Source organism: Schistocerca nitens, chromosome 4 (genome assembly GCF_023898315.1).
Source record: "Schistocerca nitens isolate TAMUIC-IGC-003100 chromosome 4, iqSchNite1.1, whole genome shotgun sequence".
In the NCBI taxonomy this organism is placed as follows: Eukaryota; Metazoa; Arthropoda; class Insecta; order Orthoptera; family Acrididae; genus Schistocerca; species Schistocerca nitens.
In genome coordinates this window covers 171,137,579-171,152,736 of record NC_064617.1, presented here as the reverse complement: position 1 = coordinate 171,152,736, position 15,158 = coordinate 171,137,579, and the positions used below count along the sequence as shown (strand labels likewise).

Below are 15,158 nucleotides of genomic sequence, written 5' to 3'. Positions count from 1 at the left end.
TGTAAAATTAGAGAGATTCGAGCGCGCACGGAGGCTTTCAGACAGTCGTTCTTCCTGCGAACCATACGTGACTGGAACAGAAAAGGGAGGTAATGACAGTGGGACGTAAAGTGCCCTCCGCCGCACACCGTTGGGTGGCTTGCGGAGTATAAATGTACATGTAGAAGAAAGAGGGGAAGGAAAAGGGAGAGGAACGCATGTCGTAGATGCTAGGGAAGGAGTTCTTCCTCAAATGGATCACACAATGGAGAGAAAATTTAGAAGTGGATGTAAAGACCTCAAAGAGGGACCAAAACGCCAAAAAGAAAGGATGAAAAAGAAATGGCAATGGGAACAAAACCACAAAGATTACAGGAAATCAGGTGGATAGCCAGGTCGACGTAAGAACACAGAGACAGGGGAAAGAGCGAGGGCTGAGAGAAAGGGGCATGGGGAAGGAAATGCAGCCAAGAAGAATGAGCTGCAATAGCTCAGGGACCCATGGGCGCCACACAAACTCACAAAAGCACTGTGAGCCCCCGGGAGGACAGGGGTGGGGGTGAGAATGGGTTCAAATGGCTGTGAGCACTATGGGACTTAACATCTGAGGTCATTAGTCCCCTAGAACTTAGAACTACTGAAACCTAACTAACCTAAGGACAACACACATCCATGCCCAAGTCAGGATTCGAACCTGTGACTGTAGCAGTCACGCAGTTCCAGACTGAAGTGCCTAGGACCGCTCGGCTACAGTGGCTGGCTGAGAATGGGGTATTATGGAAATTAAGGATTTGTTCTAGTGAGAGCTCCCACTTGTGCAATACAAAAACCTGATGTTGGCAGGAAGTAGAACATAGTGTTGGACAGCATGTTCAACTACTGGGTGGTCCAGCTGTCTGCTGGCCACAGTTTGGTAGAAAGCAGCACACTGGTTGGAACTTAGCTCTTAGATCACACATCTGCATTCACAAGCAACCCTATCATGGATGGGGTAGGGAATCCCAGTGACAGGACTGGATTAAGTGGAGACAGGTCTTGCATCTAGGCAGTTGATGGATGTCCAGAATGAGGCATCATCAATTGACATGTCACCACTTTTCTATCAAGCAAACCACTCTTACACTTAAGTTTTTCCTGTAGCATCATCCTGGTAAGCTGTTTTCAACATTAAAACAGTTTCAGCAGTACTTTCACCGAGCAGAAAACAAAATTTCATAGCTGCACATTGTTCACTTAAACTTGCCATCATAAAAACTGGACAAGAACAAAACATTGCTAGCAAAAGTAATCCCTGCAGATAAACAGAACAAGCCAGGTCAACAACACAAGCAACACTTATCTGGCAACGAGTTGCGCTATCCACACCTAGCGGCAGAAATCCGTACTATACAAGCTCTGCCCAAGGCATTGTTCTTCCGTTTTCTTCTCTCTCACTTTTTGTGCACTCTCGTATCTGAGGGTTGGTATAGTCCCTCTACCAAATAATCCCTGCAGTTCACAACCCTAGTGATTCAGACTTTGTCTGAGGGTAGGATTATAAGGTCTAGATCAGTTTTTAGTTGGTGGATTGATGGATGTTAATAGGGGTTTATTAGGGGGCTGTGCAAGTGGATTATAGTCACATGGACGAGTGAGATGAGTCAGGCAGGATTCGGTATCTGTTTTGGATCTAGTCTGACTGGCAGGGTTGGCCACAAAGAAGTGTTTCCTCTGAAGAGACTTAACAAGCCCAGCATAATTAAATTTGGGAGTGGGGTAAAAGGTAAGGTCTTTGGAAAGAACTGATGCTTCTATTGGACTGATGCTTTATAAGGAAAGGTTCACGACTGTGTTAAGTCAGCCATGAGGGGATGTGGGGGACGTTTGGAGGCTCTTTTAGAGGTGGTGAATAGTGTTAGTCCAAGGTGGGAGCAGAAGGTGAACAGATTAGAGAGATTAGATAGATTTTTTGAGGTAGCATTTAGCATGCTGTTCTCATCATTGGAGAGCATGAGTTTCAATCTGGGAGGTGGGGTGCAGGAATTTGCAATTGAGCAGGAGAATTTTACAGACAGAGGAGTTATTGCAAGGCGGTTTTGGTTTGATTTATATGGTTTTGCACTACTAGGTTGGTGAGGGCTGTGGACTGACTGAATTTGAACAGACAGATGTAACTGTGAAAGGAGTGGTTGCTGCCAGAGATGGGTAACTTTAAAATCAGACCATTTGAGGGAATTCTATGAGCTACACAACACAGCAGAGGAACAATATGTGGGATTCGGTACTGGCTAGGAATAGGGCAAACTTCTGTATTGGTAAGGATGAAAGGAGCAAGAGTCTGTATTGGACAATAAAGAAAGGCATAAAAATGTGTGAGGGGAAAAGCATCACAAAAAGGATGAAACGACTGGAGTATAAGGAGAAAAGGTTAAACATTTTGGGATGGGGGGGGGGGGGCTATAGTGAAAGACTAAACTAAAATCAGCAGGGAAATAATGAGACTGAAGAGACATATAAAAAAAAAAAAGACAATAATGGTGGGATGTGGGACAGTGAGCTCAATCTTCCGTAGTCCCTGTCCTCCACTTACCTAACCCCCTTCCCTGCTCCCACTCCACATGGTTTGTATCCCACTAACACACCTACTACTCTTTTCCCCATTATCTATGACCTACCCTTTGAGCCTGCACAAGCAAAATGAAAAATTTTTGTCATGACTCAGTATAACCTATCTTAGTAAGCCATGGTGACAGAATCATTTGTAGACTGGTTTACTACACTCTGAGGAAGGAAATAATCACAGTCTGTAAAACATTTTAGGCGTATATGATTATCAAAATGTAAACTGAAACATTAAATAGTAGAATTTTTATTTCTGTAATTTTTAGTTAAGTTTCCGTACCTCCGTAGTTAAAGTGAAAACCATAAAAATTATGCACAATCTGTAATATTTGGTAGCCATGTTTATAGGACATTTTGTCATGCCCACCACCTTACAAAATTAATTTTTCTCCACTTGCTTACTGAATGATTAAAGTCTCCTACAATGATGATAGTATGACTAATGAATTTATTTTACAGGGAACTTGAGTGTTCTCTAAGGTTTTGGTTACACCTGGGGGCAAGTTTGGTGGCTGATACAACGAACCACTTACAAGTTTACGCTCACCCCTGATTCTGAGTCTTGCCCATACAATGTCACATGCAGTTTTAATTTGTATCTCTGTGGATCTGAGTTTCTCATCTACTCCAACAAATACACCACTTCCATTTCCCATTAACCTATCCTTTTGACGTAGGCTTAAATTTTCCCTAACCCTGGCACTTCATTGCAAATGCTTCTGGCAGTTTATCTCTACAATTTTAATCCTCTTACATGTGGATGTAGATCTCTGCATCTTACACTAATATTTCTGTATCTCATACAGCCATCGTTATCTAGACAGAATGGAGATTTGCCTAATCTGAAAACCTTATGTGTATCCCACACAGCCAGCCACCTGCAGAGCAACATCTGATGTGTAGTGCACACTTGACTCATTCAGGGGGACCCTACTGTTCATAAACCTATGGTGCAAAACCATAAAATCACAGCCTAGCTTCTCACATAACCTTTGAAGTCTATGGTTCAATCCTTCCACTCCACACAGAACCATGGGGCCATTATACGTTCTGGGGACAATGCAAATTTTCAGCTTCATTGAAAACTCAATGCGCAAGGCTGGTCTTCCAAACCACCTCTGCCAGTCCCTGGAATGATCCAAGCATGACCTCTGAGCCCAGATGACAGGAGTCATTTGTTCCAAAGTTTGCCACAATTTATTGTTTGTTGCAACCAGTTCCCTCAAAGGCTGCCAGAACAACCTCTTTAACATGTCAAATTAAGCCCCCAACATACACAATGAGTGCACTTGGTGTTCCTTCCCTTCCATTACTGCCATTTCCCTATGAGATACCATTATTGCCACACTTTTGAACCACAGATACCCCAAAAGGGTACTTGCATCCTCTCAATACTGGACACAGCAGATTTCCCGAAAGTTGAAATGAATCTCACTGGCTTAGTTTCAGTTTCAGTGAAAGACAGCACATCGAACTTACTTGTTAGAGGGATCAGTAAACACCCAGACTTCTTCCTGATGCCTGCCTCTCCCGTACAGTGTGCTTTGCCTTACCACTTGCATGCTACTTCAGTCTCCATTAATATTCCCATTAATTTTTCACACTGGACTATAAATTTATTATTGAAAGTGACTTATTGCATAAGCAGTGTGCCGAGTTCAACTCTCAGGTATATTTCTCTCTCCCACTTAACTCTTGTGGATTACAAATGTTCCTCAAACTGCAATCCAGTAGTTTATCCCAGAAAACAGTTTTTCTACCCTCATCCTCATTACAGCTGGGCCCCTCTCGTCATTGCGTTTGCGTGACCTGCCATTCCTTTTTGATCTTCCCCAACCCATCTTCCTCTTCTCCCAAGGAAGAAAATAATAGTCCTGAAAACTACTTTTACAGTTGCCTGTAGGCAGTATTAAACATTTTGTTTCCTGAAGGTAAGTACAGGCCTACAATTCTGCCCTTTAATTTACTGAATATATGTACAGTTATTCATCCCATGGACCAAAAAGGGAACATGAGGAATTTGCTTAAGCCCCTCATTTGCTATACAGAATTCAGTAGTTACTTACTGTTCCTGCCTGAAAAGGATTTGATCTACACAACTTCTGTGCAAGAAAGTATCATCACTGTATTGTTACAGGAAACAACATTTGATATTTGAGATTATAATCTGACTCCAGCATGCACTGCCTCTTGAGTAGAATTGAAGTACTAAATTAAATTATGCTAACTTAGAACAAGAAAAATATATCTTACCTTGAAAGCACGTGTGAACCTGACGAGCAAGGAGAAGAAGGTGTTTGCATCTGTTGTGCGAGGTGATTCTGCAAAATACTCTACGCATTCTCTAAAAGTTTCCTGAGCACTGCGCGCATCTGCACGCAGCCTGCGCAGTTTCTCCTCTGAATTTGCTAAGAAGTCTCTGAGAATTACACTCTGCTGTTTTCCTCTGACTTCAGCCTCTTTACGAACTATTTCCATTCCTTTCTCCAGCTCTTGGACGTCAGTTGCAATGTTTTCAAGAGATACTATTAACACACAAACAAAAAAAAAAAAAAAACATAAAATAAAAACTACCAGCCAGATTCTATATTAGTTACATTCAGACAGAATATCCGTTAACATCTACATACTGTACGAATCATTTGGTCTGCACATTTTGAAAGGAAATTAACCAGTACCAAGCATATTTTAACTCCTATATAACTACTTACGCTAATGGAAAAGAGCGGTCAGAATGTGCCACTGATGAGAACTTTAACAGTTTACTGGTGCTACAAAAGAGAACTGTTAGGCTGACACATGGTCTGGGATACAGGGAGACCTGTTGTGATACTCTTACCAAAAATAAATATTTCACATATCAGTGGCTGAATGTGGTACAACAAATTGGCAGAATCTGTAAGAGTACAAACTGAGGATGTACTTAAAACAAAATTAATATCTTTTCTTGTAAATAAATGTCTATATTCCTTGAAAGAATTCTAAGCTGTATCTATTTTGTATTAATGGTCATATATAAATATGTTACATCAATTATCAAGGAATTTGATGACAGCTGCTTATTCAAAATGACAGTACAAAAATTACTGCTTTAATGTTAATGATATAAAAACACTTTGCTGCAAACAGATTGAAATTTATTTGAGAGATAGGTACGGATGCACTAATGTGGTTAAAGGGACCGAACTATGATGTCATTGCTCCCTTAATCCTCTGTGTGTGATGCTGGGAATAGCCTCTAAAGAGGAAAGAGACAAAAGCAAATCCCAATGGACTCGACTGCATCAGAGAATCAAGAAAACAAAGAGACAGAAACCTTAAGGAGAAGCGAGATAGAGATAAAAGGATGAAGATAGGCGAGTTGCTCTGCCCAGAGAGCAGCTGGAGACCCCAAGAAGTGTTATGCGACAAGAGACACTCCATCTTCATCCGACCAGTGCTTCCACACCCACCATTACCACAAGAAAACTAGCTACACATACAAGATGAAATCTCATACAATGGAATGACAACGACAAGTCTGTCAACCAAGTAAAAGAATAATGTACATTAAAAAAGTGGCGTGGGCAGGACACAGGCCAGACCACCTAGTAAGAGCAGCCTTGAGTTCCTTGGGTCAGAGCAGGCGATGGGCCATCCCTCCAATCCTTGAAGTGGCCAATGAGGTAAAACATAAAACCAAATCAGAGGTGGCGTGTCAGCAAGTTTAAGATTTCACCATAAGGTGGTCAAATTAGGGCAGTCCAGTAGCATGTGGGCCACCATGAGATGAGCACCACATCAACAGTGGAACTGGTCCCGACACTGGAGGATGTGGCCAGGAGTCAGCCATGTGTGGCCAATATGAAGCCGACAGAGAACAATAGATTCCCTACAAGAAAGAAGGGAAGACTGCCACGTGGCCATGGTCTCTAGTATGGTCCAGTTTATTCAGAGAAACCAGGACACACCAAACCGCAATTGTTGGCATAAAGTCGACCGAATGTCTGGTACCAGTAATACCAACTTTAAAGTTGGCATCCTGGTAGCCAACTTGGCCAGCTGGTAAGCGTGTTCATTCCCTGGGATCCCAACATGACCAATAGCCCACACAAAGATGACCAACCATCCAGCATGGTCAAAGTCAGACAGGACAGCCTGGATAGTCATAACCAATGAATGTCGAGGTAGCATTGGTCGACAGCCTGCAGAGTACTCATGGCATCACCGCTTATTAATAATGACTCGCCAGTGTAAGAACGAAGGTAGCTGATGGCTCGAGCAATGGCCACCAATTCTGCAGTGAATACACTACATCTGTTCAGCAGGGAGCATGGTCCACTGCATCTTGCAGTGTGTGTAGGCACAACCAGTTCATCCCTCGAATGTAGAGCCATCAGTGTATACAGTACCACACCTGAGCCTGGAAATATGTCAAGGACATCAAGAAACACGAGGCAAAAAACTATAGGGTCTACCAAGTCTTTTCGTCCATAGAAGAGGTCAAGGCAGATCCAATGACAGAGTGAACACTATGTGGGAACACGTGAGATCTGGGCACAAGGCTACAGTGGGAAAAAGATAGAGTTCAGAGCAAAGAATCTGTATGTGAACTGCCATCATGACTGCAGACCTTAGTGTCTGTTGTGGGAGGCAGATTTCCCGATCAGGAAACAGGTCACAGTAGTTTGGATTCTCAGGGGAGCAATGAATGTATATTGAATAGTTGAGCAGCAGTTGTTGGTGCCTGGTCTGTAGGGGAGGGATGCCAGCATCTGCAAGTAGGTTGTTCACAGGGCTGGCATTGCAACATGAAGGCATGTGTCCAAATCACATTCATTTGCAGCACCACATAGGAGGAGGAATATATACCCTTACATCATACATATACACTATCACCTTGACCACCTCAGCCAACAAGTCACCTTCAAAAGTCAAGATGAAGCAGGGCGTGTAAGTGGACAAGGAATAAAAATTCCTGGATTTTTCTCAGTTAAAAGGTGCACTTTTTCCATGTTAAGTGACAATATACTTTTCCACAGAATTGTAAAACTTGTGAAGAAGAAGAAGAAGAAGAAGAAGAAGGTCAGTCCTGGAAAAGATCTTTGATGATGTGCAACTCTGTATATTTTTGTAATTATGAAAGTGTAAATTCGAATTCCACCAAACACAGCACATTAGTTTCCAAAGCATTGAAATTGAGATTGCAAGGCCCTTTTGTAAGCCAATCATAGCATGTGTGAAGTGATCTCGCCATCCAATGATAGCCGATATTCAGAGCATAGGACGCACGATGTAGTGAGCCAATAGTGACATCACTGTTAAGTAGCACGAACACATGAATAGGAAAAGTTAATGGTCTACATTAATATGCATAGTGTAGGTACAAAAAAGCTAAGCTTTCATTTATAATATTGATTTCTAAGATTAGTAAGTTGCAAAGGAAGCTTTCACATAACATTTGTCTTTTTGCATGTGTTACACTTCAAGATACATCACACAAATGTGCCAGTGAAATTTAAAATAATGACATAAATGTTTGGTCTTCTGGGCTGAAATTATTCTAAGTGGCTGGTCCTCAAATTGTTAAGTTGTAAACGAGAGTCAAATACTCTACAATTTATGAAATTCACTACACATTCTCACATATAATGTAATTCATCTTGCACAGAAGGAAATTAATTTCTAAAGTAATGCTTTTCAAACCAAAATTTGCGATATTTTCCACAGACGTGTTAGAAATAGGTTCATTTCAGTGGTTGCCAGAGAGCGCCAGAAAACAGGTGTTACTGCACTTGCACAGGTAAGATAGCGTAGGAAGCCCATATGTTTGTACGTATAAAACATTAAGATATCTTACAATATGTCATAAAAGAAACAGGACACCAGAGGATACTCCAAGAGCATCAGAAGTTCATACACCAAAATAAAATATATAATTTAGCTTTCAGTGCACATTTGTAAGTCCAGGTTCACAAAAGAAGTAGCCCCAACTTGATATTAAGCTTTTCAGTATGGGTTTTGGGATTTAACTTTTCTCAGAGTACCAGTAGTGTACTATCTCATATTTGGTTCTTTATAATGGCAAAATTCCATTCATGATGTGCACTTTAAATTCAGCGAACAGTTGGAACTAGCCTATACTGTGGAATGGAATGCTTTGTTTCAAATAAATTGACTGCCTCAGTGGAACACATTAATAGAAGCCAAATTTCTCTAGCAAATTGACACAAATAACTTCATTGTTCTACAAGGTGATTATTGCTTGATTGCCACAAACGTGGAAATGAAATAAAATCAGAAAACTGAAACTAATAATATATTTCAGCCACCCGTAATTATGTGAATGTATTTTACTTCACTCGATAGCTTCCCGGCCACAGAAATCCATTTTGTTTTCATGTGCTGTGCATGAAGAGGCAACAGCAAAATCACTCAATGTAAACACAGATCAGATTGAGACTACACCCCCCCCCCCCCCAATCCCTCCCCAGTACAACTCAGACTGCTCTGCACATAGGCGAATCTGGCAGCTTGGACTGCTCAAACAAACTTAATGTGAACAGTTGTGACATCACTCTCATCTGAAGTAGTTTGTTGTTACAAAGTATTGTATAGTCTTTGTCCTAAGGCCAACGACACATTTTGCTGTTGGTAGACACTTGCGTGTGCATGGCGTTTCGTTGTTATAAATGGCATGTTTCTTTTGCAACTGAAGTTTTATTTTCAAACAATAGAATAGCCAGGATGGAATGATGTTGTTAAAGTTTTATTTTGATATTTTTCTTAGTTGATGTTTTATTGCTACATATTATTTTACAGTAGTGGGATACAGTAATATTCTTTGTTAGAGACAATTATAAAAATTTAAATGAAAATTAAAACCATGAAAAAGTCACGGAATTCTGAATAATTCCCACGTTTTTTCCAGTTTTCTTCTGGATGAAAAAATTCCTGGGTTTGCCTGGGGCGTATGTACCCTGTGAAGGTTCTAGTATCTATTCTGTTGTCTTTTGGCCTCCGCTGGGGATGACTGACAAACTGTGCACTTCATTGCTCCAAATTAGAATGCAATGTGTCATCAGTCTGTAAAAGGAGATCTCTGTGGAAAATGATACCTTGTACCATATTCAGACTTTTATTGTGGGGTTATAGTGACAGGAAAGTCACTTAGCTTACCGAGAACTAGAAGTGCCCGTGACTGAGCAGGGGAGACTGTTTTAAGCAGAATGGAGTCACTTTTCATTTCTGAAATTGCTGCCACTTTCCCGACCCTGTTCTTGATGCGTTCAACAATGAACGATGTGTTTGTGGTCAAAAAGGAATCCTCGTCCATCCTAGAATTAAATAAGTATGGGAGGGCTTGCGGAGGTCTTCACCTTTTCTGTGAGCCCTATGTTCCTCCCACAGTATAGCCAGGGGTGGAAACATTTTGGGGTCATACATCACTGCTTTGTAATTATGGCTTAACTTCAAAAGAGAATGTGGGGCTGTGCAGCCTCCAGCAGAGGGAAGTTTAATTCACTTCATTTGTGAGTCTTCTACCATGGTACCACTCCAAATGGATGGCCTCCCCATGGACACGGCCCAGCCACAGCAACAGTTAGCTGGTCAGTAAACCATTGCCTGGTGTCCCCTGTGCCCCAAACAGGATGGGCACATACTCCGTGGCTCGCGTAGAAGTTTCCAGCTCATGCATCAACAGTACAATCCCTGTGTGGTCAGGAATTTTCACAAATTTGATGATAAACCCTGACTACATTGAATGAATAGACCAGCCTAAAAGAATAACCAAAAATTTCACCAGTATTCTAACAAATCTTTAGTGCTGAAATACATTCCTTCGTATAGAAATTCTGCTACTGCAGGAAATACGATTTAGAAATGAAATTATATAATTTATGAAATAAACAACTCAGTCAATATCTTTGGATGTTAAGCACATAATCAATGGCAAGTACACAATATGTAAAATTAATATGCTGATTAAAACAGTCACATCATTAGATAATTAAATGACTGTTACTGGTAAATATCATTGGTATGTGTTAAGACACCATTATGTAAGACAAGTTAAATCATATGCATGTACATATGCAGCACACGTCCGCCTAAACTAATGGATCAATTTCAACACAACTTTGGTAAACATATAATTTACTATCTGGAAGGAAGCACTGTGTAACTATCTACATTCCGTGGTGCTTTGAGTGAAATTGAGGTGACACAGAAAAACTACTCAGGAATGATTGGAGTAATTTATACCAAATTTTGTAGAAACATGATCTGTTATTTTTATAAAAATAATCTGTGGGTAATATATATTACTACTACGACCCCTAGAGTGGTTGTGGGGATGAGAAGGCGTAACATGTAAAAATATTGGGAAATGACCAGTATTGCTACTTAATCGATAAATTTAGTGGTCGCTAGTTGACAGTGGGTGTAAAAAGGATATAAAGCAGGAACTCAGTGATACCTGGAGCAATTTCAACCAAGTTTGGTATACACGTGATTCATTTCTTTGTCGCTGTCTGAATAAAATATGCCTATTACCCCCAGGGATGTGAATGAGACTGAGAAGAGGATGAAATGAAAAAACATTCTAAAATGACCTGCTGGTATTTTTTTCCTTGTATTTAGTTGACATGGAACACTTTAAAAGTATGATGTATAAAGTTCTACATGTCTTATTCGCTATGTTCACTGTGCCAAACAGGCCCCGAGAATACACAATGCAGTGAGCCAATAATTCTCTCAACGTGTTTTGGGATCTACAATCAAGCCACATGGCTTAATACTACAAATACACTGAACATCCTCTCTGGAGTTGTATCAAACAAAATAGCAGGGAATCAGACGTGTGCAATGTATGAGGCGGTGCCCGAAAGAAACTGAATTAATTTTTCGGGGAAAGCTTTTGTAGCACTGTTTTTTGCTGCTAGAATCACGCAGAGTGAACATTCCAGTCAGAAAGCCAAGTGCCATTGATTAAGAAAAGTTTTGGCAGAGTTTATAGTAGCAACTGTTTTCTGTTATAGTCGCTTTTGCAATGGCTTGAACAGCGTGTGGCAGTAAAATTCTGCTTTTTGCTTGGGAAGAGTCAAACAGAAGTTCTCAGAATGTTAAAAATGGTGTATGAAGATGATGCTACAGGGAAAACTCAAGTGCTGCATGGTTTCCCCATTTAAAAAAATGTTGAAATGTCAACTGATGGTGAACCTCACTCTGGTTTCCTTCCACAGCCCGAACACATGAAAATGTTTAAAATATACCTGCAGTCATCAATGAAGACTGACAACAGACCACCAAAAAGCTGTGGAGCTGTTGGGAGTGACCGAGTTCAGTGCAGCAAAGTATATCACGTGAAATCAAACATTAAAGCAATGCTGATTTTTTTCTTTCTTCAATTTGAGAAGAATTGTCCATTCAGACTTTGTTCCAAGGGTTTAGACAGTTAACCAGGCTCCCTACTCAGAAGTTTGATTGCACAACAGTGTGTGACAGAAGAGGCCCGATTTGTGGCAGTCTGGTGACTGTTTTTCCATCATGACATTGCCGCTGCTCATACAATCCTGGCTGCATAACAATTCTTGACCAAAAATGGCATGATTCTTGTTCCTCACTGGCTGCACTCACCCGATCTTGCCACGTGCTACTCCCCCCCCCCTCCCCCTCCTCCCAAAGGGGACATGAAAGATAAGTGTTTTGCGGATGTTGCTGAGATGAAGAAAAAGCATCACAAATGATGAATTTAAAGAATGTTTTGAAACATGGAATAAAATATTAGACATATTCATTAGCACAAGTGGAGAGTAGTTTGAAGGGGATTGAAGACTTGTGCTTAAAACGTGAATAAACAAGTTAAAAAAAATAAGTTTCGTTTCTTTTTGGGTACCCCCTACTACATGACATACACTTAAGTGATATCACGAGTAAAAAGCTAGTTATGTGAAAAAGCAGCAGTCACATCAAGTGATACGAAGCACTATGCACCTGAGACAAAGCTCTTTTGAAACACAGTTTGTGTTCGGTAATACTGACACTGCTGATGATGAGCGTGTGCTACATAATAGTCCAGAAATAAATAAAAATAATCTCTCTCTCTCTCTCTCTCTCTCTCTCTCTCTCTCTCTCTCTCTCTCTCTCTCATTTTACTTAATAACTAAAATATAAAAATTCAGCAAAATATTTACTGTAACAACAATGTAGTAGAGAACATACCAACTGCAGCCTTGTCAATATGCAACAGCTCAGAGTCAAATCCCAAAAGTTCAGGCATACGGTGCCTAATTGTGTCGGCTATATAATGAAGCAGGCACATGCGTTTATCTGTTGACTTTGTATCTAATAATGTGTCGAGACTCTGGAGTTTGAAACCATAAGCTGGTCCTCGCCGACTGCTGTTAAGATAATTACCAAATGCCAACACAACCTCAAGCACCCTCTTCAGTTTCCGTGAGCTTTTAACAGAACTTGATGCAGATATAACGGCATGTATTTGCTGAAAGCAGACCACAGAAAATTACACTATGTCACCAACGAGGAGTGTGTGATTGGAAACTGCCAAAACGGCAACAATTACAGAAAAACAGAGAAACTATGAACATGGACATACATATCATAGTTCAAACAACTGGAACTTCAAGAATGTTCCATTATTATAAGGAAGAGGCATTCAAGATATTTATATGTAGTAACTTAACTTATTGCAATAAAGATAAATGACATATCTTCAAAGCTTCAATTTTTTTTTTACATATAAGAATAATAGCTTACATCATCTTTTAAGTATGAAATGTGCCCAAATATTCATCTGTTATTGGGAAACAGACAGGAATTAAAAAGATTTTAAAGCCATGAATTGTGCGACTGTTGATGGTGTTTAATTCTGGACAACTACGTTATTCTGTCATTGATAATGAGAAAGAATAACTAACCATAAAACATTGCAATTTCACATTTTAGAATAACTTACTGGTGTTATGAGGTGTATGTTGTCAAAGAAATTTCCTATGTAGCTCATAATGGCTAATTTAGCAGATATCCTTTCCACCTTTCCAAGTTGCAGCAGAAATTTGTCTTCTTCTGTCAACAAATTTACATTTTTCTTCGAGCCCACATATTCTCTGTAGGCCTTCGTCTGTGAGATCAACAACAAAATATTAGCAAAATATGATCAGTAAATACTGCATTAAGTATATGTACATATCCACATGCCCACGCACACACGCACAAAAAAAACCAGAATTAGAATATTATTTTTTGGTAACTTTAACCTTTTTAATAAAAAAAACATTTGCTGTGGAAAAGTAAAGTTAGTCAAGTTAGACAACTCAGTGCATACGTAGCACACTTAGTGCACACAGAAATCACAAATGTTGACTAATTCTGTAATACTCAGACAACTGAATGTACATTAGCATATTCAAATCATTTAAGTGGGAACTATTTTTATAGTAACTTTCCAGCCAGCAGAGGCAAATTTGATGTTAAAACATAGTAAGGAAAGTACGTTATTGAGTGAATCACATCAGAAGGTAGTCCAGTTTTGATGTGTTCTGCACACACCACCTCTGCTAACAAAAAAAATGGTTCAAATGGCTCTGAGCAATATGGGACTCAACTGCTGAGGTCATTAGTCCCCTAGAACTTAGAACTAGTTAAACCTAACTAACCTAAGGACATCACAAACATCCATGCCCGAGGCAGGATTCGAACCTGCGACCGTAGCGGTCTTGCGGTTCCAGACTGCAGCGCCTTTAACCGCACGGCCACTTCGGCCGGCCTTCTGCTAACATCCAGAAATATTTTCATGTACACTTAGCACCACCTTCAATAAAATATTTCCTTCCTGAGCAATACTGTTATAATGTGTTATTGGCCTTGACATACGAGAGTTGTTTCAAAAGTAAGGTTCCCAACTCTGTACCCTTACCGTGCATGGTGCAACACGAAATCTGGCAACACCACCATGTTTGCCGGATCCCCCACCACCAATTCCAACAACGAACGTGGCTCTGCAATGGTCAGTACCGGCCTGACAGCCATAAGCAATGGAGCCCGTCATCGCCGTCACTGCTAGGTGTGAAATTTGTGCGGTCATCTGATTTTTGCACGCAAGAAAGTAACCACCTGTAGAAATTCATCAGCAATTGAGTGAAGTGCATAATGAAATGTGTGTAAGCATTCAACACGTCCGCAAATGGTGTAAGGAGTTTGCTAACGACCGTATGGGCGTCCACGATGAACGACAAAGCGGGAGGCCGTCAATCTCCGACAAAGTTGTGGTGAAAGTTGAGCAAATCCTGCTCGAAGATCAGCGAATCACCATCCGGCAACTGGCTACTCAAATTCTTGACGCTACTGAAGCTTCACTTGACAGGATATTGAATGAAAAGCTAGGCTACCACAAGGTGTGTGGGCACTGGGTGCCGCACATGCTTTCATAAGTCCACAAACAGCAGCATGTCGACTGTGCTCAGAAGTTCTGGAGTGAATGCGACAATAATAAGGAAGACTTCCTTGATTCCATTGTTACGGGAGATGAATCGTGGTGCCATTACATTACTCCGGAGACAAAAAACAACTATCGCATG

The 15,158-nt window shown here is 40.6% G+C and overlaps 1 protein-coding gene across 5 annotated transcripts in view; it reads right to left on the bottom strand.

Annotated features, from left to right (window-relative positions):
* LOC126251325 (formin-like protein) overlaps positions 1-15,158 on the bottom strand; it is a 464,159-nt gene that overhangs the window by 29,623 nt on the left and 419,378 nt on the right. For all 5 annotated transcript variants that reach the window (XM_049951660.1, XM_049951662.1, XM_049951661.1 and 2 more), the window contains 3 exons: positions 13,538-13,702; positions 12,784-13,063; positions 4,834-5,105 (listed from right to left, as the gene is read on the bottom strand). In XM_049951660.1, the coding sequence (XP_049807617.1) occupies positions 4,834-5,105; positions 12,784-13,063; positions 13,538-13,702 (717 nt within the window). The remainder of the gene's footprint in view (positions 1-4,833; positions 5,106-12,783; positions 13,064-13,537; positions 13,703-15,158) is intronic.